Here is a 21,058-nt window from a genome sequence, read left to right on the forward strand (position 1 = left end):
ACTTTACCACTGGAACCGGGGCTCCAGGCAGGCCTCTGAGTGCTGCAGCCAGGAGATGGGAAGCCTTCCGAGGGAACACGGTTTGAACCCTGCCCAGGCAGGATCACCGTTTGTGGGTGACCACAGGCCCCGTCACCTGGCCTGACATGTTTCCACCTCTCCCTCCAGGGCCTGGACGACTATGGAGCGCGGTCCATGAGCAGGTAAGGGGCTTTCAGACCTGTCTTTGGGACCGTGGGTGGGTGTGAAGAGGCTGGGTGGGGCAGGTCCCTCTCCTAGGACCTGGGGCCACCTCTTCTTCCTTTAGGGCCCAGCCTGGCCCTTCACCCCTGCCAGAGCCAGGGACGTCCCCCAGGGCCTCCTGCTCTCTCCGAGTGATACGGAAACCCCCCTGGGCCCTGCCCCTCTTTCATCGCATCTGGCTGGCCCCATCCATCCCTGTCAGGCAAAGGCAAGGTTGGGGAGGGTGGCTGAGGCTGGCATCCGTGGCTGGGGCTGCAGCCTCGTCTGCCCCCAGCCTGCGCTCCACCCCTGTCCTTTGCCTTCCTGGAGGGCCAGGAGGCCAACGGGAGCTGCTGAAAGGGGCGTTGCTTGGTGCGGGCAGACTCGCTGCCTGTGGCTGGGCAGCGTTGTGCAGCCAGGCAGCCGTCCTGTGCTTTGTTTCGCAGTGGCAGCGGCACGCTGGTGTCCACAGTGTGAGGACGCTGACCCCGGGCAGCCGCTGCTCTGAAGAGCTTCCGCGCCTTCCCCCTGGTCTCCGTCCGTTTTCCTCCTCAGCTCTCGCTGGTTTGTTCCTGGGTTTTCTTTTCCACCTGCCCCTGCCTTTTGGTTGGTGACCCCAGACTCTGTGATCCCCCAGGGTCCATGGTGCTGCTCCATCCGCCTCCCCCCCCAGTGTTTACGCGCCCCACCCTGTGTGTCCCAGCCTTTCAAGCAGAAACTGCCAGGCAGGACCTGCTGGGCCGTGCGGGGCACCCTCGGCCCCACCCTGCAGTGTCTGTGGCACTCACTGCTTTTCTAAGGCTCGCCGTGAGCCAGGTCTAAAGTTTGGAGAAAAAGAAAAATCTTTAAAAAAAAAAACAAAAAACAAAAAACAGGAAAAAGGACTTTTTTTTTTCCTGAAAAACACAAACCGATCTGCATGGACTCTGGTGTGCGCTGTTATCTCGCATCCGACTTTCCCGGCGCAAAGGCCTCTGTCCAGACAGGGAAGGTGCTGGGGTCCCTGGTCACCCCGGACCCTGTGGAGGGCTGCACAGAGAAAGGGGGCTCGTGCCAAGCTCGAGGGGCCTCCTGAGGAAGCCGGCCGCTCCTGTGAGGGAGGCCGGGCCCGGGCACCTGAGGGCTTCTCCCTCCGGATGCTGCGGGCCAAGTGTACATAGAGCAGCGTGGCAGAGTGGCCTCGCCTCCCGTCGGGCACCGGCGAGCAAGGTCGGGGGCAGGCGCTGCCCGGCTGGCCGCACACGGACACTCCAAAGACCTCCAGCGACCACCCCACCCCCACATTCCTTTGACCAGCCTTGTGAGGGCATCAAGGCTGCCCCGGGCTACCTGGCTGCTCGGGGCAGGGTGTGTGGGCCAGGCCCGGCCGGGGGAGGGCAGCTCTGGGCACGTCGCACCCACACCCCCCACCTGGGGGAGACAGGCGGTTCCTGCCTGGTTCTTCCTAAACGCTCTCGTCTTTTTGTGTGTCTTGGTGACTTTAGAAACAAACACAGTGGACTCAGTGGCTACTGGTATTGTCTCTTCACACACTGAACTCTGGGGAATTGAGTGCAGGGCACAGCCCGGCTCAGCCTGCCTGCTGGTGGGAGCCCCTGGGAAGCTGCGACGCTCCTTTATCTGATGTGGTTTAGCAAAAGCCTCCCGCACACCTCCCCGTGGCCTGGGGTATGGCCTGGTTTGTGTGGGAAGCAGCTCCAGACGCGGACCGCCTGAGGTTAAGGGGAACTCGAGGGCGGACCGGGCCCTATGTAGAGACCCCTCCGCGCCGGCGTTCCCGCTCCGCTAAAGATTTCAAATCCAGGGGATTCCATGCTCAATGGATGAATGTAGACACAAAACAGCAACACTTGTATGAAGATGTAAAGTGCTGAACATATTTTTTTCCTGTTTCCTTTCCTTTTTTAAAAAATCTCAATTGTGCCCTGTACTGCAGTTACTTGTTTGAATAAAAGTTTTATTTATTGCACGAGTTGGGTATGGACCTCCTTCCGGTTCCCGGCGTGCGTCTGGGCCGTGGGGGCCCCGCCTCGTGCCTGCCTTTGCCAGGTATTTTCTTGGCACTCAGTCGCCTGCTAGATCACCTGGGCTTGCACACAGTGCTGGCCCAGTGACAGTCACTCACTGTGCCGGGGCTCTGCGGGGGCCCTGCCGCCCCAGGGGAAAGTGCGGGGCCACCTGCGGCTGAGGCAGGCTCCAGGCTCTCTCCAGGCCGGCAAGTGAGGCCGGGTCCGCAGGCGCCGTCCAGGGAGAGCCAGAGCCCCAGCTCTGTGCCGACTCCCAAGTGCTCCAGGGTTCTCGGTCTCCTGGCAGCTCGCCCGTGGTTCCCCCTCCTCTGCAACCCCGAGTCCTCAGACCTCATGCCGCCTCCAACTGAGCCTTGTGTTTCCTTGCAGCGCCGATGTGGAAGTGGCCAGATTCTGAGCCGCCTGACTAGAGTTAGTAAGTTGCCTGGCGTTCTTGTGCGGTCACTGGCCAGTGGGTCTACACAGGTCCTCTGGCCTCAGCCACGCAGCCTGGGTGGGGAGGGCCTGGCTGCATGGCAGGGCCAGGGGTCCACTGAGCCTGCCTCTTGCTCTGGGTGCTGGGCCTTCTCTACTGGGTCCCCTCCTTGGGTTCACAGTCTCCTTCTCCCCTCCTGGAAGCTTGTGGACTCTGGCTGGCTGTGCCCGGGGCTCCCCTCACTGCTGGGTATGGCTCTGGCCCTGACCTTCTTTGTGGTCCTCTCCTGCCCTGCTGGGCACTTCAGTTATAGTCAAGGGGTGACCCCGGCAAGCAGCTGCAGCCTGGGCCTTTCCCGCCTGACTTGCAGCGCCAGCTTGGGCTCCTTCAGGTGTGTGTGCCTTTGGGGCTGGTAAGGATGACAGCCTCGTGGAGACTGGCGGCTGGGGTCCTGGCGAGAGCCCCGGGGAGTTCCATAGGCACTGGAGCCAGGTGTTGGGCCCACTGGCGATGGGGCTATGCTGTTAAGTCTGACCTTGCCTCTTCTGTCCCCCAAGCCCCCCACAGCATGGACCCAACTGGCTCCATCCCAAGTGTGCACCTGCAGACCTGGAGGACTGCTGGGTCCAGGTTTGAGCTGACGCTCACTCCGGGGGCCACAGGGCCACTATGGCTCCAACTCCAGTGGGACTCTGGAGTCCGGGTCTGAGCCCATCTCCTCGCGGGTTGAGTGGGCCACTTCCCTGGTGCCCAGTGTATATTTGGGATGTGCCAGGCTTCCCAGGAGCAGGCCCTGTGCCCTCATAGGGGGCCCTTACCCACACCTTCCAATCCGCTGCACCTGTGTCTGGGCGGGTCCTGCTTCCCACCACCCTCCCATCCCTAAGTTGCTAGGAGGGTGGCTCTGCAAAGCCAGTGCCTGCATCCTTCACAAAGGACGTTGGTCCCTGTGTCTCCCTGGTGGTCGCAGCAGGCATCCTGGCCCATAGGCAGCCCAGCCACAGGCAGATCACGGATCTGTCTTCTTTGCTGCCTTTCTGTTGTTGATATTCGGCATGAATTCTGGAAGGTTCTGTAGAAAAATGCTCCTGAACTTTGGGGACTGGATAGCATAGATGCTCTGGGTTGGCCCTGGCTGCCACCTTGCCTTCCACCTCCATCTTTCTCCCTTCTGAGACGCTGTTTCTGGGAGACCTCCATACCCCCCACTCCCTCAGGTCCCTCTGAGCGAGGGGGCTGCCCTCACCTGGTGAGACTTGGGAGGGGTGAAGGCTCAGAGATGAGGCTGGCACAGCCTGTGTCAGGGACCACGTCCCTTGGTGGAGGGCAGAGACCCTGGGTGGCAGTGCCAGTGAGGCGGTGGCGCTCAGCACCACTCCACAGCGCCAGGGGCCAGTTTCCTGGCCACATAGTCTGCCTGGTCTGACAACTCAGCTGAGATTGGGGGTGTCGAAAGCCACTTGCAGTTGGTCAAGGGACTCCCCAACCCCATCGCCACCCTGCCATGCCCCAGCTTTGGGCCCTGAGAAGGGGGCCTTGGAATGAGAGTGGAGGGGGGAGCACCCCTGGCCGCTGTCCATACTTGTCAGCGGAGGCCCAAGCACCCACGCTGGACGCGGTTCCAGAAGGGCCCACCTTCCGAAGACACAGAGAAGCAGCTGACGTGAGAAGACAGAACAGGTGTCCGCCCGGCTCAGGGTCTGGAGTCTGGAGTCGCCTAACTGGTCAAAACGCGCTTTGTGACGGCTGTTTCTTCTCGGAATCCTTCTGCCTCACGTTCAAGGCGTTGGTTCAGGAAATGATCCTAGACGACTGCCTGCATTCCGAGGCGCTCCCGAGTTCTGTGGGGCTGGAGTGGGAAGCTGCTCTGCCGCGGGGAGGTGGACTCTTCCAGGCCGTGTGGGTTTGCAGGGGTGGTGGGCACGGGATCCCCAGGACACACCGAGACCCCCCCCGTGGGCAGGGGAGGGGTGCCCAGTCCCTCAAACCCCAAGAGGCCCCCTGGCCAGCTCCTTCCTGGCAGAAGTGCCCATGCCCAGCCCTCCTGGCCACAGCTGGCTCTGCAGCACTGGCATCCATGCCTTGAAGCGGCCAGTTGGCTGGGACCGTGGCCCACGCCTGTAATCCAGCACTTTGGGAGGCTGAGGCGAGAGGATCTCTTGAGCCCAGGAGTTCAAGATAAGCCTGGGCAACATAGGGAGACCCCCGATCTTGACAAAAGTAAAAATTAGCCAGGCATGGTGGCGCGCGTCTGTAGTCCCAGCTGCTTAGGAGGCTGAGGTGGGAGGATTGCTTGAGCCCGGAGGTGGAGGTTGCAGTGAGCTACAGTCACACCACTGCATTCCAGCCCAGAAGACGGAGCAAGACCCTGTCTCAAAATAATAATGCAATTTAAAAATTACAAAAGCCACTAGGTCACCCCTGCGGCCTTGCCTAGCAGCCTCTGAGGGGCGGCTCTCAGGAGACAAGAGCCCAGGCCTCTGAACTCCCCAAACCAGCAGCTCCCCAAACATGACGCAGGCCCTCCTTGGGGCCCTCTGCTCTTGGACCTGTCTGGTGACTTTCCTTCGCTGGCTGGAGAGGTGCTGGTGGTGTCACTGGGTAGTTCGTGGCAATCGCTGCCCAGGGCCACGTCCTGCAGGAGGTGGGGCCTGGCGTGTGTCCTCTGGCAGGGAGCAATGTCTGTGGCTTCCATGCGGTGACCTTGGGCTCCAAACTTCGTCACATTCTGTTGGCTGTTAGGCCCCCACTCAGCACAGTGAGCTCCCTGCAGGCCTCCTGGGCGCGTCTGTCCCAGGCAGCTGAGGGGTAGGGGCCAGAGTGGGGGAAATGGGGCCGCCCAGCCTCTCCGCATGGACCTGCTCTCCCAGCCAGCCTTGGGCTCTGGCCTGTGCTCTCCCCGTCCCCGCCAACCCGCTGCCCCTGTCAGGCTGAGATTGGATACAGCATTTGCAGCCTCAGAGCCACCCAGTGTGGATGGTTCAGTGGCCTCCACCTAGTCCCACCATTCTGGGAGACGAGAAGAGAAAATTGCAGGTTAGGGAACAGGCCCGCACCGGTGGGAGAGCTTCCTACCCCTGCAGCTCCCCGTGGGGTCTGGGCTAGCACTGTGCCTTTGCCTTTGATTGGGAGCAGGAGTGAGAACCACGCAGCTGTGCTGCCCTCGGCTGTGGTCTGGGCCAGGTCTAGGCCCCTTCTCTGGGAACCCACATTTTTTTTTTTTTTTTTTTTTTGAGGCCGGGGCTTACTGTTTTTCCCAGGCTGGGGTGCAGGGGTGGGGACACAAGCCCCTACTGCCTCGACCTCCTGGGTTCAAGCGATCCCCCCACTTCAGCCCCCCATGTTGCTGGGACCACAGGCATGCTCCACTCCCACGCCTGGCCTTTTTTTTTTTTTTTCTTTTTGAGACGGGTCCACTTTGCTGCCCAGGCTGGTCTTGAACTCCAGGGCTCAAGTGGTTCCTCCTGCTTTGGCCTCCCAGAGTGCTGCGATTGCAGGCAGGAGCCACCGCGCCCAGCCAGCCCCATTTCTAATCTCCCCGGAGCTCCCTCCGGACCCTGGGCCTGTGGAGGGACTCAGAGCACTTCCCTAGGGGTGGGTCTAGCCTGGCAGGGAGACAGGGCATGGGCTGACATCATGGATAGAGGTGGAATCCTCACCATCGGACCCCCAGGCAGCCCCTACCCAGGCCCCATGAAGGGCAAAGCTGCACAGATCAAAGCTGAAAGAAGCCAGGAATCCAGCAGACCCTGAGGCTCCAGTGCATTTGAGAGATCAAAAGATCCTTTCAGCAGGGTGCCAATGCTCAGACGCCATCTGGAAGTCTGAGAGCCTTCCGCAGACCCATCAGTCTCTTCCACATATTTCATTCTCTTAAAAACTCAGTCTGAAGTGTTTCAGGTTCTTAGAAAACACAAAAGTCCTCAGGAAAGCTTAGGGAGCTGCCCCTGCCCTGCGCCGCCTCCTGGGCAGCTGGATGGAGCCCTGCCTGCCCACCCCGGGGGTTGCTCCCGGCTGCCCAGGCTCCTGTGGACCCAACTGTGCCAGAGGTGACTCCGCTCCAGGTAATGGCTCCAGTCCAAGCACAGCTCTGCCGGAGCACAGTCCCGTCCCTGCTGCGTCTTAACGTCCACATGCCATCTGTACTGTCACCCTTGGAGCTGCCTGACATCCCCCATCCTGTCCTGTGCTGTCCCCTCCGAAGGTGGGGACTCCAAAGAGAAAGGCCCAGGCTCCCCTCTCATCCATAGGGTCCTTCTCATCCGTGCTCATCTTGTTCCATTTCAAATTCTTGTCTCGAGTCGTATTTGTGCATCAGCTGTGGCCCCGGGGACATGGGGGAGGGCGCGCCACCCCCGGGGGGACAGGTGGCTGAGCCCCTAGCAGGGGAACAACTGTCTGGCCAGGGGATGGCCAGCTGCTCTGCAGGGCCCGTGGGTGTCCATCTGCAGCCCTGAGGGAGCCGCGAGCCTAACCTGCCTTCCTCTGGATGCCCCCATGCCAGGGCTGGGCTGGGTGCTCTGCCAAGCTGTGTCCCTGGGTGTGGGCCTGGCCTGGTGGGGGGCCACCAAACTGATGTGTGCCCGGTTCAGGGCTGTCTTGAGTCCCCAGCCTCAGTGGTGATGTCCACCCCTCACTGGGAGGGTGCGGCTGGCCTGCCCCGCCCCACCCTGCCCTGCCCACCCACGCTGCTGGGAGGGTGATGGATCAGAGTGGGGGCACTCTGCCTTGTCTAGGTCACGTAGGGTGAGCAGAGAGTGGTGCACCTTGGGGTCAGGCAGCCTTGCAGATGGCACCTGACCCTCCCTGCCCCCCAGAGCAGCCTCTGTTGTCTGCGAGCTCTCTGTGCCCTGAGATCGGACTGTAGGCATCCAGCACTGGGGATCCCTGGGGCATTGGGCAGCCCAGGTGCCAGAGTTTACCCATGGCTTCTGCCCTAAATTAAAACCACGTTTTTCTCTTTCAGGAATCCCTTCGCCCATGTCCAGCTGAAGCCGACAGTGACCAACGACAGGTCTGCCCCTCTCCTCAGCTGATGGCCACATCTGCGGCGCTGCCCATCCGGCGGCTTCCCCCGCTCTGCCCATGCAGCCTGTTCTGTCATCCTCTGTGCGTTACTGTTAAGAGAACATCCAGGCCCCAGCTGCCTGGCCTTGCCCCACTTGAGTCTGGCCTGGGCTGGATCCCAGCTGTTCTGGGCAGGGCTGGGCACAGGGGGGCGCAGGCCCCTGAAAGGCCGAGACCCACTGGCTGCGCTGCCCAGGGCCGAGGGGCCACCTCTTGAGGGTATACACCTCTGGTCACATGGCCATGGAGCCCTGGGGTGCCCCTGGGTCAAGGGAGGACATGTGGCCAGCTGGTGGCTGGGAGGGGAGCCCGGCTGCCCTGCTGCTTCTCCTGCCTAATAAACAGGCTCCTTCTGCACCAGGTGTGATTTGTCCACCCAAGGGCCAGAAGGCCGGGAGCATGGGGATGGGAGCACCCACATCCTGGCTGGAAGATGAACTTCCCATAAGCACGTCATTCCCTGCAGGCCTGGCAGGTGCGCCTGGAGTGTGGGGCCTGGTCCCTCTCTATGCCCCTCAGTGGGGCTCTCCTGGACCCCTCACTCCCACTGGCAGTGTCGCGAGGGCCTCCCCAGCCTCCTCCCTACCCAGCCTCCCATCCAGAACCTTGCTGCTAGGGCCGCCCAGCTCTCTCCTGTGGCCAAAGGCCAGCTGTCAGGTGCTGTGCGGGGTCACCAGCAGGGTACCTGCTGGCAGGTGGGGGCTTCCCTGCTCCTGGGCTCTGTCCCAGGACTCCTGGGTGGACCTCGCCCACCCCCACTCACTCCTGCAGGCACTGGGGAACTCCGCTGGAGTTGGGGGTTTTAAAACTTCATTAGCAGATCTGTGTTCTTCGATACTGTCAGGTGAAATACAATGTGGTGAGAGCTGCATTGGTGACAGCAGCCCTTGCCTGGGGAGGAGTCTCCAGCAGAGCCCACTCCCGCCTGCAGCCACTCACAGCCCGGGGACAGGAAGCTGCAGAGTTGGCAGGTCAGGAGGGCAGTTGAGAGCTGGCCAGCAGAGGGTGCAGGGGAGCCCAGCTGTGCTCAACTCTCCTGACTCCGCCTTCCACCCTGGGCCCAGGGACAGACAGTGCCCTCAGAAGGGCAGGGAGGAGGCTGTCCTGGAGAGGCCTGTAGGTCCACTCTCTTCACCCGTCCCCACCAGGCCAACTCGGCCTGCAGGAAGGGAGACCTGCAGGGATCTGCCTCTGCACCCCCAGACACAGTAGGGCCAGAACACCATCCCCTCCACCAGGGTGTGCCAAGGGCAGTGGGGAAGAGAGGGGCAGCTTCCTCCTGGCCCCAGGAAGGGGTGGCATCAGGTTCCTACCCCAGCCACGGCACAGCCCCTCCTGTCCAGGACTTTATCGGCAGACCTCAGGAGACAACACACAAAGGTTTCTTTTTTTCTTAGCTTCATTTCTCTTAAAAAACAAGGAACAAGAAAACATTGCACCAGCGTTCTAAGCCTCAAACAAAACACAAAACAAATCCCTCTGCAAAGCAACAATAAACTTTACATCTCTTTGGCAACAATAACTTAAAGTCACCCCACTTTCATTCGCTCCAACCACAGCAGTTACAAAAATATTCCCTGCGCTGCCCTGCCCCCAGCTCTACCCCTTCCCCACCATCCCTCTCCCTGTAGGCAGGAGCCCCCCAACACTGACTGCGGGGTATGGCCCCCACTCTCCTTTCACAGCTGGGGCACAGGACCGGATAGTGCCCTGCAGAGGGGAGCAGCCTGCACGGTCCTGCCAAGGGCACCTCTAGAACGGGGCCCACGGTGGCAAGAGTGCAGCCTGGAAGCCCCCTCCACCCCTGATCTTTTTGGCTGCCCACCGTGGCCACAGCAGGACCCAGGTGGGAACAGCCCATTCCCTGTGGGAAGGGTGGGCTTACCGGTCTAGCTGAGTCAGTGAAGGGGAAACAGCCACAGACTTTGAGATAAGGGCAGAGGAAACAGGACTGACACAGGCGCCCAGGGCCGCTCCTTGCCCTGAGCCACCAGGAGCCAGGCAAGGATGGGGGCACGGGGTGGGAGGAGGCTCACAAGCCTGCCAGTGTCTCGGGGCCATGCCTTGTCCTGTGTCAAGTGTCCTGTGAGGACACCGGAGGAGCCACCAGATGGGGCATGTGGGACCTCCGAGGCCAGGCAGCTGGCAGCGGCAGGCAGAGCAGAGGGCAGGGGCCGCCGTGCCCAGGGGCACTGGCCCCTCGAGAGTGTGTGTACAGACATCCACGGGAACTCCAGGCGTCCCCAGGGGCTAGCAGCAAACCCAGAAGCCCAAATTCTGCCTCCGGGGCAGAGCATGGCCAATCCACTGTCCAGGGCCTCTCATCCTGCGGGCTTTTCCAGGACACCATGTGGGGCAGAGGCACCCGAATCTGCTGCCAACAGCCACCAGGACACGGTCCCCACCTTCTCGGTCACCATCCTCGCTGCTGCCTGGCAGGGGCTCTGGTGATGCCAGCCTCGAGGAGCAGGAGCTGCCCTGGTCTCAAGCCTCTTTACTCTCACCCCCGGCACCTGCTGCAGGCCCTGGCAAGCAGGACGACAAAGTGAACACAGGGTCCTAAGACACCAGGGCCTGCCTCCCCCACAACTCCCACCTGGCCTCCATCCCTGGCCCACATACAGGCCGGGCCAGTAGGGGCTGTGGGCCAGCCCGGGCCCCTTCCCTGCAGCAGATCTGGCTGTGTGTAGGTAGGAGATGGACCCATTTCTCCCACTCCTGCATCACTAGACCCAGGCCAACAAGGCTCGGCAAATACCTCCAAGTCCTCTTTTACACACAGGGAAACTGAGGCCTGAACAGGAAGAGGATGGCCAGGGTCATGTAGTGGCCTCCTAGTGACCTGCGTGCTTGTTCTGCCACGCAGGGGGCACCCTGCGCCAGGGGTGAGGCTGACAGGCCCTTCCCCCAAGGCACAGGCCAGGACACCTAGGAAATAATGGTTCTACCAAGGGGAGGGGAGAGATGGCAGGGGGCCTTCGAGGAGGTGGGCACTTGTCAGGCACGTGGGCAGGGGCTGTAGGGGTAGGGACACCTGGCAGAGATGAGCCCAGCCTGGGATGGGGCGGACACTGGAGGGGCATGGCCGGGAGTGATGGCTTAGGCCCCCAGCAGGGCTGCACCTGGGCACTGTGGGGCGTCGGTCTGCAGGCGCTGGTAAGGTTCTGGTGAGAGGGGCTGCCGCAGGTCTAGGGGGTAGGTTCAGGCAAAGGAGACCCGGGTGCAGGGAGAAGGCAGCGGCCTGAGGGCCAGGTGGGGTCCAGGTGGGGTCCAGGCGGGGTCCAGACTAGGTCTGGGGCCGGGAAGGGGTGGGGTGGGGTGGGGTGGGGCGGGGCGGGGCGGGGCGGGCCTGGCCCGGCAGGGACCTAGACGGAGGAGCCCCACCCTCGGAGCTCCGTCCCTGCCTTGCACGGGCCTCACCTCTCACGGACTCAGCGTCTGAATCAGACACGTGCGTGATGGAGAAGCGGGATGTGGGCGCGGGCGACACCGTGAAGCGCGAGAAGGGAGCGGGCGTGGGCGCAGCCGGGGCGGGTGCGGCCGGGTCCAGGGCCATGGCGAAGGCTGCCTTGGCCTGCATCAGCGGGAAGTCGTCGTCCCACGCAAACCCGCCACCTGCAACCCAGGTGACGATGTCACTCGCACTCACAGCCTGGGACCCCGGGCCGCCCCGCTCCCACAGTCATGGGCCTGGCCCCGCCTCCCATGATGTCACGGGCCCAGGCCCCACCTCCCATGCAGCGCGCACCAGGCCCCGCCCCCAATGACGTCACATACCAAAGCGGCCTCCCATGACGCCACGGGCCAAAGCCCGCCTCCCACACGTCAAGGGCCAGGTGCTCCTCCCATGATGTCACACATTAGGCCCCGCCTCCCACAAGGCACAGACCAGGCCCCACCTCCCGTGACATCATGGGCCCGGCCCCGCCCCGGCTCACCCTCTTTCGCAGTGGAGCCATCTGGGGAGCCATCAGCCTGCCGCGGCGGGCTGGGGGCGCTGGGAGAGCTGGGGCTCCGCATAAGGAACGTGGGGGGCGACTCCTTAGCACCCGGGAAGGGCTCCCCGAGCTCCCGGGTGGGGCTTTCCTGGAGGGATCAGAGAGCACCAAGTGGCTTGGCCGCCAGGAGTCGCGGCCGCTCCCACCCCTTCCTGCGGGAGCGGGACCCGCAGCCCCGAGCAGACACCGGTCGGCAGTGGCCCACCTGGTCGAAGAGGTAGACGGTGACGTCGTCGAAGAAGGACACGGCCTTCTTCTTGCGTTCCAGGTCCTCGCAGAAGGCCTCGGACAGCAGGCTGGGCATCTTGAGCAGGCTGCGCAGGTTGCGCGCGCTCTGGCTCTCAGCCACCACCACGGGCACCGCCGGCGCCTCCTCCTCGCTGTCCTCGCTGGGCTCCTGGACGCTGTAGCAGCGGAGCTCCTCGTCAGACTCGTCGCTGTCCTCACTGTCCTCCTCCTCCTCCTCCGGCCGGCCCTCCAAGGCCGCAGGGAGGCCAGGCAGAGCCAGGTGGAGTGGGGCTCGGGGGGTGCCTGGGCCCGCCATCCGCTTTTGTGGAGTCAGCCCTGACAACAGTCCTGTGGGCCCCTGGAGCTCAGAGCTGTTGCCTTCTGAGCTCAGCGGAACCGGGGTCAGCAGGAAAAACTGGGAGCAGCTGGGGCTGGGCCCAGGCGGCACCTCGGCTGGGCCTTGGGGCTCTGGAGGCTCTGGGACCAGGCCCGAGGGGCAGGTGCTGGGGTCTGGGGAGGACCCTTCAAGCCGCAGCGGTGGGGGCAGCACCTCCCCGGGGCCAGAGCCTTGTGCCTCCCCAGGAACCCCAGGCCTGAGGGAGGCCTGTGCAGATGGCTGCCCAGTGCTCGGCAGGCCCAGCTCTGGCCCAGGACCTTGGTCCCCGCCACACTTCTCTGGGCCCGAAGTGGGCTCGGCCTCAGTCTCCAGGTCTGAGAAGTACGCAGAGTCTCGGTAGGGGTTCTTCTCGTTGAGGCCACTGAGGGAGGCAGAGAGCCGCATCTCGGGCCCGGGGCCCTCTCCCTCTGAGGTCAGCTCCCCAAAGGCCTGGGGCTCGCACCCTTCCTGTGACTCCTTGAGCACAAACTCGGGGGACTCATAGTTCTCCGTGTCATAGCCACTGTCCAGTGCTCGGGGCTGCCCTCCAGAGGGGCCAGCGGCCGACGGGCTGAAGACCTCATAGCCACCATCACTGGCTGAGGACGGGATGTCCAGGGAGTCCAGGGAGTCGGGAGTCCCCACCTGCTTCTGCAGAGAGCGGAAGGCTGGCACCACATCCGGCCTCTCGGCCTGCAGGCCGTCACTGGACGTGTCAGTGAAGATGCCTGAGGTGGCCTCAGCTGTGTCCTCATCCTCACTGCTGGGTGCCTCCACCTCAGGGGAGCTGCCACCACCATTCAGGGTGGAAGCCGGCTTGGTGGCAGACACCTCGCCACCAGCAGCAGGCGTGGGTGAGTCAGGCAGGGCGTCAGGGGCATCGGGGGCACTGGCCTCCTCTGAGGGAAGTGGGGCTCCCTCCTGGGATGGGGAGGGGACAGAAGGAAGGGACAGGCAGGGTCCGGCAGTGCCCTCAGCCTCCGTGGCAAGCTTGGGCTCTGCCTGCAGGTGGTCACCCCCACTACCAGGTGCCTCTGTCCAGGAGGGTGTGACCAGGCAGGGGGCAGGTGCCAGGCCCTGGGCAGGGCATAGATGGGGGAGGCCGGGACAGCAGCCTGGCTCCTGGGCAGAGGAGGCTGCCTGCAGCCCAAGCAGAGACTCCCCGGGGTATGCCAGCTCAGGGGAGGCCCGCGGGGTCTGCTTCGGACTGCAGCAGCCATCAGCGTGGTAGCCCACAGAGCGGGGGTCCCAGGACTCTGGACAGCGGCTGCCGCTGTTGTTATTGGCAGATACGTTGGAGCGCCAGTGTCCACGCTGGGCGGCCGTCCGCGCTCCCACCTCCTCCAGTTCCTCCTCACCAGTCAGCGGCAGCGGCGGCGCCCCTGAGCTTCCCAAGGGGGATGTGCCCAGTGGGTCCTCAAAGAAGGGCGAACAGAAGGCGGCCACGCCCCAGTCTGCATCCTTGGCTCTGCCCTCCGCCAGCCTCAGGGGCCCCGCAGAGGGCGAGGGCGAGCGTGAGGGGCAGAGCTGGTCCCGCACCAAGCTTCCGCGAGGGTAGAGGTCGCCGCGGCCCCAGGGCACGTCGGCGGGTGGCCCGTGGCCCAGCAGCGACTCCATGGCCAGCGAGGCAGCAGTGCTGCCGTCAGAGTCCTCGTCCTGGTCTGCGATGGCAGGTGAACTGGGGGCGCAGCCGGCGCAGTCGGGGTCGTGGCCGGCGGCGGGCGTGGCCTCCTCTAGGCGGATGAAATACTCGCTGCCCAGCGAGGGGCTGTGCGCGCTGAGCACCGGAACCACGCCGGGGGGCGCGCCGTCGGGGGCACACAGCTCCTGCAGGCGCGCGGGGCGGTCCGGACTGAGCGTGGCGGGGAAGGCCTCCGCGCCGCGGCCCGCCTCCCACTTGTACTCGAAGTTGAGGCCTCGGCTGGTCTCGGTCACCGTCAGCACGTCGTCGCCATCCGCGTGGAAGCCGTCGCCCGCGAACTGCTCCAGCAGCGGGAAGGACGAGGCGGCGGCGAGCTCCACCACCCCGCCCAGCGTGGGCCCCGCCGCACCGGGCCCAGGACCCACGCCGCCCCCGCCGGGCCGCAGAGAGCGCCAGCGCCGCTCAAACTCCTCCTCTGCTTCGGTGGCGCCCTTGGCACACAGGTAGGACAGCAGCAGGTGCACCTCCTCAGCTGTGGGCCGCTGCTCCGGCTGCAGCCAGCAGAACTGCATCACCTCGTACCTGCGAGGAGGTCCCACGGGGGCCACGTCAGAGGCAACGCTGGCCAGGAACGCATCCATGGGGCAGGGATGGGGTTCCCCTAACTCCCAGTGTCTTGGGGACGTTAAGGGCATCTCCCACTTGAGTGACGCCCCAAATCTGCCAAGGCAGGCCCAGCAGCGTGGGAGCAGGAGGTGGTTGGGCACTCCCCCTAAGCCTTCCCTCCCTGCACACAGGGGTGCAGAGGTGGTGGGTAGAGGCCCTATCAGAGGAGAGGGGAGACCAGGGAGGGCTGGAACCCCAGGGGGTCAGGGTGAGCCGCCTCTGCCTGGGGGTCAGGATACCCCATCTCGGCCTGGCTGTCCGGGACAGGGCGGTGGGGCCCTCACCAGCGGTCCGACAGGGTCAGCTGCAGCTGGGGCTTGGGCAGCTTGAGCTGCTGCTCCCGGACCGCGTACGCCAGCACCTGCTGGTCCGAGTGCTGGGGGTAGGGCTGCGTGCCCAGCTCAAAGAGCTCCCAGATGGTCACGCCCAGGGACCTGTGGGGTGACAGCCGTGAGTCAGGGCTGGGCACAGCAAGGGCCGCGCAGGATCCCTGGGGTGCCGAAGGGGCAGCTCCCGCCATCACGCCAGTGCCTCAGGACCAGGGCCTGGTACCACATCAGCCGCCCCTCCCTGAGGACAGCCCTTCCTTTCAGCAGACAGAATGTGCACCTGGCCAGGCCCAAGCCCAGCACCTGTGGAGCCTGCACATAAAGGCCAGGCTGGCCAAATCCATCTGCTTGTCCACTCATTCATTCATTCACTGATGCACTGAAGACCAGACACTGCCCAGTGTGGGAGCTGCCCTGGCGGAGCTGGAGAGCAGGTGTGGAGCCCGAGGCAGGGTAGGGCCAACATCAGCAGGGGACTGAGGGAGCGGGAGAGAGGGGACGCCTCAGGCCAGCATGGGCAGGGCCGGGGAACAGGCAGGGGTGCACAGAGCATGTGGGCGAGTAGGGCAACTGGGGTCTCCTTCCCGTGAGCTGTGGCTTCACCTAGCCACTTTGGTCCCTGGCTGTCCCAAGAGGCTGCAGAGTGAGACAGAGGTGATTTAGCAAGACGTCACCAGACCTTGGCCAGAGCCCTGTGACTGGAGACCCCAGCCAGTGCACGGTGGGGTGGGCAGGCCAGGAAGGGGCCTTGGTGGAGAGGTGAGGAGGGGACAGCGTCCATGATGGGGCACAGTCAAGTGGCTTAGGGGAGACCCCGAAAGCTCAGGGAGGCGGCCTGGCCCATGGGATCTGAGAGTTCCCCAGAAGCAGAAGGCGGCCAGACCGCAGCCTGGGAGTGGTGGGGGCCGCGGGGGAAGCCGCAGAGGTGAGGGCAGGAAGGGGCGCCCACCCCGGGGCAGACCACTACCCTGGGCAGCTCGGCCCCACCCCTTCAGAGGCTACACCAGGTGGGAATGAACAGTCTGTGCTGGGTGCTCAGGATGGGGGCGGGGCTTCCAGGCTGCGGTTGTGGGAGATCCCAGCAACCCCACCGTCACCTCCTCTGCCTGGCACGGCCTGACCTACACTCCCCTGAAGGCAGCCAACACCCCGCCCGGACCCTCTCCCCAGGCACAGGTACACACCGAGTCTCCCATCCCAGGACAGGTCCCCCAGCATGCTGAGGACAGGCTTTTGGCTTGTGGCCCTGTATGTGTGCTCTGACCCCACCATGGGTGGGCGTCAGCCCAGGGGTCCCTGGTGCACCTGTCAGAGCAGTGTCTCCACCAGTGTGGGGTCGCCACCTAACCAGCCACTTGGGCTGCTGGCGTGCGGCCACTACAGGTGGCTCCGGCAGCCCCCCAACCTCACTACTCGTGGCCACGGTTTGACATGGGTAGGCGGGTGGCACTCGGCCTCAGCCCCTCACGGCGCCACCAGGGCTGCACTCACCACACGTTCCCGCTCTTGGTCTGGTCCACGACAAGCAGGTTGCTGTGCACCTCGTCCACCAGCTCCGGTGCGATCCAGCGCAGAGGCACCCACAGCTGGTCGGCGGTCACGAAGTAGTCTTCCTGTTGGCACAGGGATGGGTCACCCCTGCCGGCGCAGGCCCCGCCCCTCATGCCCAGCCCAGCCCAGCCCACCCCACTCACTCTGTACTTGCAGTGAGCCAGGCCGTAGTCACCGATCTTCACCGTCAGGTCGGCCGTGAGTAGGCAGTTCCGCAGGGCCAGGTCGCTGCAGGCAGGGTCAGGGGCGGGGGCAGGGTCAGGGTCAGTGGGGTGTGCCAGGTCGGGGAGTCCAGCACAGGGGTCCTTTGCCAACACCTGGATGGCTCACAGTCCAGGCCGGAAGGGGCACTGGAGATGCTGCCACCACCCACCCCTGCCTAGGGCCCTATCCTGTGCCCAGCCCCGAGACCTGGGGAGGGACCGTTTGCGTGGGCCTCCAATGTTACAGTGCAGATGAGAATGGGGCCTAGAGAGAGTGAGGACCTGCCAGAACCCACCTGGACCCGTCCACGCTTCTCCAGGACCCTCTCCTCCCAGCCCTGCTACACCATCACCCTCGGCTCCCCAGGAGGTGGGAATTGATGGGGGAACTGAGGCCTGGAGTATCCCAGGGGTCCTGCCAGAGTCCAGTTTCAGGGCCCAGCCCTGCCATGCCCACTCAGAGCTGGAGCTCGCTCTCACTTGAGCCACCACCGGCCCCAGGGTTGGGTAGGGTCTGCAGAGAATGCGGGTCACCCCTGGCACTACCTCCAACCCAGCCTGCCTCGGCTGCTGGCTCGGACCCCCTGCCTGGCTGGTCACGTGGGTGTGCGGAGGCGTAGGGTACCGGGTAGATATTACCACACCTGCGGTATTGCTTCTGTGCTCAGGACTCAGGATGGGGACAGAGCCCAACCCAGGCTGTCCCTCCCCACATAAGCCCGTGTCTGTGTGCTGGGGGTTGCTATAGGCCCACGTGTCCTGGGCCTATGGGGTGGGATGGGGTGGGGGGGGGTTGGGGGCAGGGCAGCTGGGGCTCGGCAGGCAGGTCGGGAGGCTGGCAGCTACCCTCTTCAACAAAATCACTGATGCTGGAGTCACCTGAGTCATCACTCAGCACCAGGATATTGTTGGAGAGGACGGCCGTGCGGCATCTGGGGCTGGTGGGGCCACATGTCCTTCGCCACTTCTTCCAGCATGTCCCCCCGGGGTCCCCAGGGGCTGGGCATCCTGGCCCGAGCAGGACAGAACCCTCCCTCCAGGGTTCTGCGAAGCAGGGCCTGCTAAGCCCTCCCTTTGGGACTTGAGGGAGACAGAGTGTGGGGTTGGCGTGGGGCTGCAGGGTGGTGGCTGACTGCCTCGGGGACAGAGAACAGGCCAGCTTGACAGTGCGCATTTCTTCGTCTAAACCTGCAAAGTGGGTGTCAAACCATTGTCTTCCCAATTTTTCAAAAACGTCATAAAATCCCTTTGTATAGCGGTTGTTGGATGCTGCATGAGATGAACCTGGCCGGTCCTCGCAACCCCCTTGCGGCAGGACCCGCCCCTATGCCCTTCCTTCAGGGGAGGGGCCGAGGCCCAGAGAGGGCCCCAGTCCAAGGGTTACAGCAGGGAGGGGCCCTGGCCTAGGGCTTCCTGGCCACTGGCCCGCGCCCGCCCTCACCTGTGCACATAGTTGTTCCGATGCAGGTGCAGGACGCCGCAGGCCACCTCACAGGCCATGCGCTGCAGGGTCAGGGGGTCGGGCGCCATGGACTCCGCCACCCGGCAGCTCCGCAGGTAGCCCTTGAGGTCCCCCTGCAGAAAGGGGGCATGGCGCAGTCACCAGCAGACTGGGGACTGGCCACCCTGGAAGGTCCCTGCCTACCTCCCCAACTCCTCCACCCCTACCCACAGCTGACGGACAGCAGCTGCCCAGAGCAGCCCCGCGCCCTGCACAGTGGCTGACACCCAATAGTTCCTGGAGAGGGGCCGTGTCCACCAGGGCTGGGCTGGACTGAAGGCTCCCTCTCCACTGCCCCTCAGGCAGCCCTGGGCAGCAGGAGTCCCTTGGCCTGTGGTACAGAGAGAAACGCAGGGCCCCGGTGGATCTGCTTGATGGAGCCTGGGGCTGGTGGTCGAGGATTGGTCGGCAGCCCCTGACCTGCCGAAAGCTCAGCTCCTGGGAGGGCCAACGTTAGGAGTCCAGACGCCAATGTGTGAGGGCCCCTGTCCCAAGGGAAGCCAGCCGGGGACCCAGCCCAGCCGCGGGCAGGCCTGGCTCAGTGCAGGAGCTGTGTATGTGCAAGGGGGTGGGGGGCAGGTCCCTGGCGGGGGTGGGTCCCTGGGGGGTGGTGGTGATGGGCAGGCCTAGGACTCCAGGCAGCCTGGGGAAGTGGCCATCCCCAGTCCCCCATGACAAACTCAAGCCTGAGTGAGGCCGTGGAGCCCCAATGGAGCAGTGGCCCCCAATTGGCCCAGGATGCCTCCTCCTGAACCACAGGGCACACAGGCAGGTGAGCAAGCAGCTGGCAGCTCCCCAGGGGTGCAGGGAGTCCCAGCCCAGGCCTGTCCTGTGCCCAGCCCCCACAGTCCCTCCCCAGTGAGGCTGGGTCTCCCCATGGCCTCCTCTGGAAGGCGGTGGGGTAGGGTCCCTGGGTCTTGGCTTTAGGGAGGATGTGAGGCCCCCAGGGAGGGGGTGGCACCAGACACTGGCAGGGCAAGGGAGGGCCCCGGCTCAGCAAAGGCCCCAGGTCCCCCTGGGTAGCAGCTCACCAGCGGGCAGAACTCCATCACCAGCAGGTAGGGCGTCACCTCGGCACACTGGGCCAGGCACTGGAGCAGGTTGCTGTGCTTCAGGGCCCTGCAGGAGTGGACAGGCGGCCCCTGACTTGGGGGGAGCAGGGGAGGGGGAGGCGGGCCGAGCAGGGGAGGGGGAGGAAGGGGTCGCACAGCGTGGGCCTTTGTGCCCGATGGCCTCCCACCTGTAGGGCTGCACCTCCTCCAGGAACTGCATCTGCTCCTGCACGCTGGCGCTGGCCTGCAGCTCCTTCACCACCACCTGGGCACTGCTGACGCCAGAGTTCACCTCCCCCAGGAACACCTGTGGGACAGCGTCACCCGCGGCTGCTCCGCCTCCACAGGCCCCGGCTTCCAGGCCTTACTCTTCTCCCACCCGCCCCACCCCGGCCCCCAGGACAGGCCCCTTCTCCTCCTGTGCCCAGTCCATTCACTGCAGTGCGGGGTGTGGGTTCCGGACCCCTCCCGGCGACCCTCTGGCTGTAACATTCTGAGTCTTTTGTGTTATATCTCTCCCCAAAGTCTCCCGCTGCCCTCTCTCTCTCTCTCTCTCTCTCGGGGTTTGAAGTGAGGAAGAGGGACCCAGCTGTCTCGTTTAGGCCAGGATTGGGGGAAGGCCAGGACCAAGAGCCTGCTCCTCTCCCTCCCAGGACCCCCTAGGGAGAAGGGGATGCAGCCAGACTCTGAGGAGGGATCCAGCAGGGCCCAGGGACCAGAGAAGGGACCCTCGGGGCTGGGGTGGCTCCCAGGAAGAGCAGGTCTGCATCCCTGTGTCCCTTCTGCCTACCAGGCGACAGCCCTCTCTCCCAGGTGGGACACATACCTTCCCGAACCAGCCATGGCCGATTTCCTTCAGGTATAGGAGGCTGTGCCGGCCCAGGTCCGTGGACTTGAGGAGCTGCACTGTAACCAAGCAGGGGGCTCAGGGACCCAGTGCGGCCTTCGCACCCCCCAGCTTCCTCACCTGGCCCCTAGAGGGACTGCCCGCTTGGCCTGTTCTGGGAAACTGTCCTGAGTCCCCAGCACCAGCTGGCAGCCTTGGGGCTAGCATCAGGAGCCAGGGTCTCTCGAGATCAGGGGCTGCTGCTTCCCAGAAAAGCCACAGAGCTGCAGGCTGCATCCGGGCATCTTTCTGGATAGGTCTGGAGAAGGTGCCTGAAGCCACCAGAATGGCTGGGCGAGGGACAGCAGGGCCCGGAGCCGGACCCGCCACATGGGCTGTACCAGGCAGGCAGTGTGGCTGAGCGAGAGGCTGGGGCCACGGCACAGGGAGGGCACTGCAGCGGCCCACCCCCACCCTGCCGCAGGCTGGCATCCCACGCCAGGCACACCAAAGGCTCCTTTGTTGGGGGCTGCTTGGCACAACCCCGCACGGAGCACACTGGCCCATTCTCCCTGAGGGCCAGGCCGGGTGAGGTCAGAGGGAGGAAGGGTCAGTGAGGCCCGGGAGGAAGGGGCCAGCGCTGGCAGAGCCCACTCATGCCTGCCCACGCCCCGAGGGATTCCCCGAATTCTGCTCCCACGCCAACTGCCCAGAGGGCTGACGGGGCTGGGTCTGAGCCCAGCTGCCAGGAGAGCCCAGGGGGAGGGGGCTCCTTCCAGGGCCCAGAGACCCAGAAAATGTAGAGGTGGGGCAGGGCAGAACTGAGCATGTGGGCCCACCGGGCGCTGTGTCCCGAGCCCAGCCTGTCTGGACAGCCCTCTTTCACCCTGGGGCGTCCAGGCCCACACTGTCCCTGAGCAAGTGTGGGGGTCCTGACCATGGGTGCTGAGACAGT

The 21,058-nt window shown here is 64.4% G+C and overlaps 2 protein-coding genes across 6 annotated transcripts in view; one reads left to right on the forward strand and one right to left on the reverse strand.

Annotated features, from left to right (window-relative positions):
- Positions 1-8,088, forward strand: part of BAIAP2 (BAI1 associated protein 2) — an 82,888-nt gene extending 74,800 nt beyond the window's left edge. For 2 of the 4 annotated variants that reach the window (XM_025361481.1, XM_025361484.1), the window contains 2 exons: positions 169-203; positions 7,631-8,088. In XM_025361481.1, coding sequence (XP_025217266.1) covers positions 169-203; positions 7,631-7,700 — 105 coding nt within the window. In that variant the 3' untranslated portion in view covers positions 7,701-8,088. Of the gene's footprint in view, positions 1-168; positions 204-668; positions 2,195-2,618; positions 2,665-7,630 lie in introns of those variants that run through there. The other 2 variants (XM_025361483.1, XM_025361482.1) reach the window with 2 other exon arrangements.
- A 1,028-nt stretch (positions 8,089-9,116) lies between these two features.
- The window catches only part of AATK (apoptosis associated tyrosine kinase), a 47,013-nt gene continuing 35,071 nt past the window's right edge, over positions 9,117-21,058 (reverse strand). For both annotated transcript variants that reach the window (XM_025362213.1, XM_025362214.1), the window contains 11 exons: positions 20,104-20,183; positions 19,466-19,584; positions 19,257-19,344; positions 18,166-18,299; positions 16,665-16,749; positions 16,462-16,583; positions 14,926-15,075; positions 11,935-14,557; positions 11,670-11,817; positions 11,152-11,346; positions 9,117-10,256 (listed from right to left, as the gene is read on the reverse strand). In XM_025362213.1, coding sequence (XP_025217998.1) covers positions 10,216-10,256; positions 11,152-11,346; positions 11,670-11,817; positions 11,935-14,557; positions 14,926-15,075; positions 16,462-16,583; positions 16,665-16,749; positions 18,166-18,299; positions 19,257-19,344; positions 19,466-19,584; positions 20,104-20,183 — 3,785 coding nt within the window. In that variant the 3' untranslated portion in view covers positions 9,117-10,215. The remainder of the gene's footprint in view (positions 10,257-11,151; positions 11,347-11,669; positions 11,818-11,934; positions 14,558-14,925; positions 15,076-16,461; positions 16,584-16,664; positions 16,750-18,165; positions 18,300-19,256; positions 19,345-19,465; positions 19,585-20,103; positions 20,184-21,058) is intronic.

This window comes from Theropithecus gelada, chromosome 16 (genome assembly GCF_003255815.1).
Source record: "Theropithecus gelada isolate Dixy chromosome 16, Tgel_1.0, whole genome shotgun sequence".
Lineage (NCBI taxonomy): Eukaryota > Metazoa > Chordata > Mammalia > Primates > Cercopithecidae > Theropithecus > Theropithecus gelada.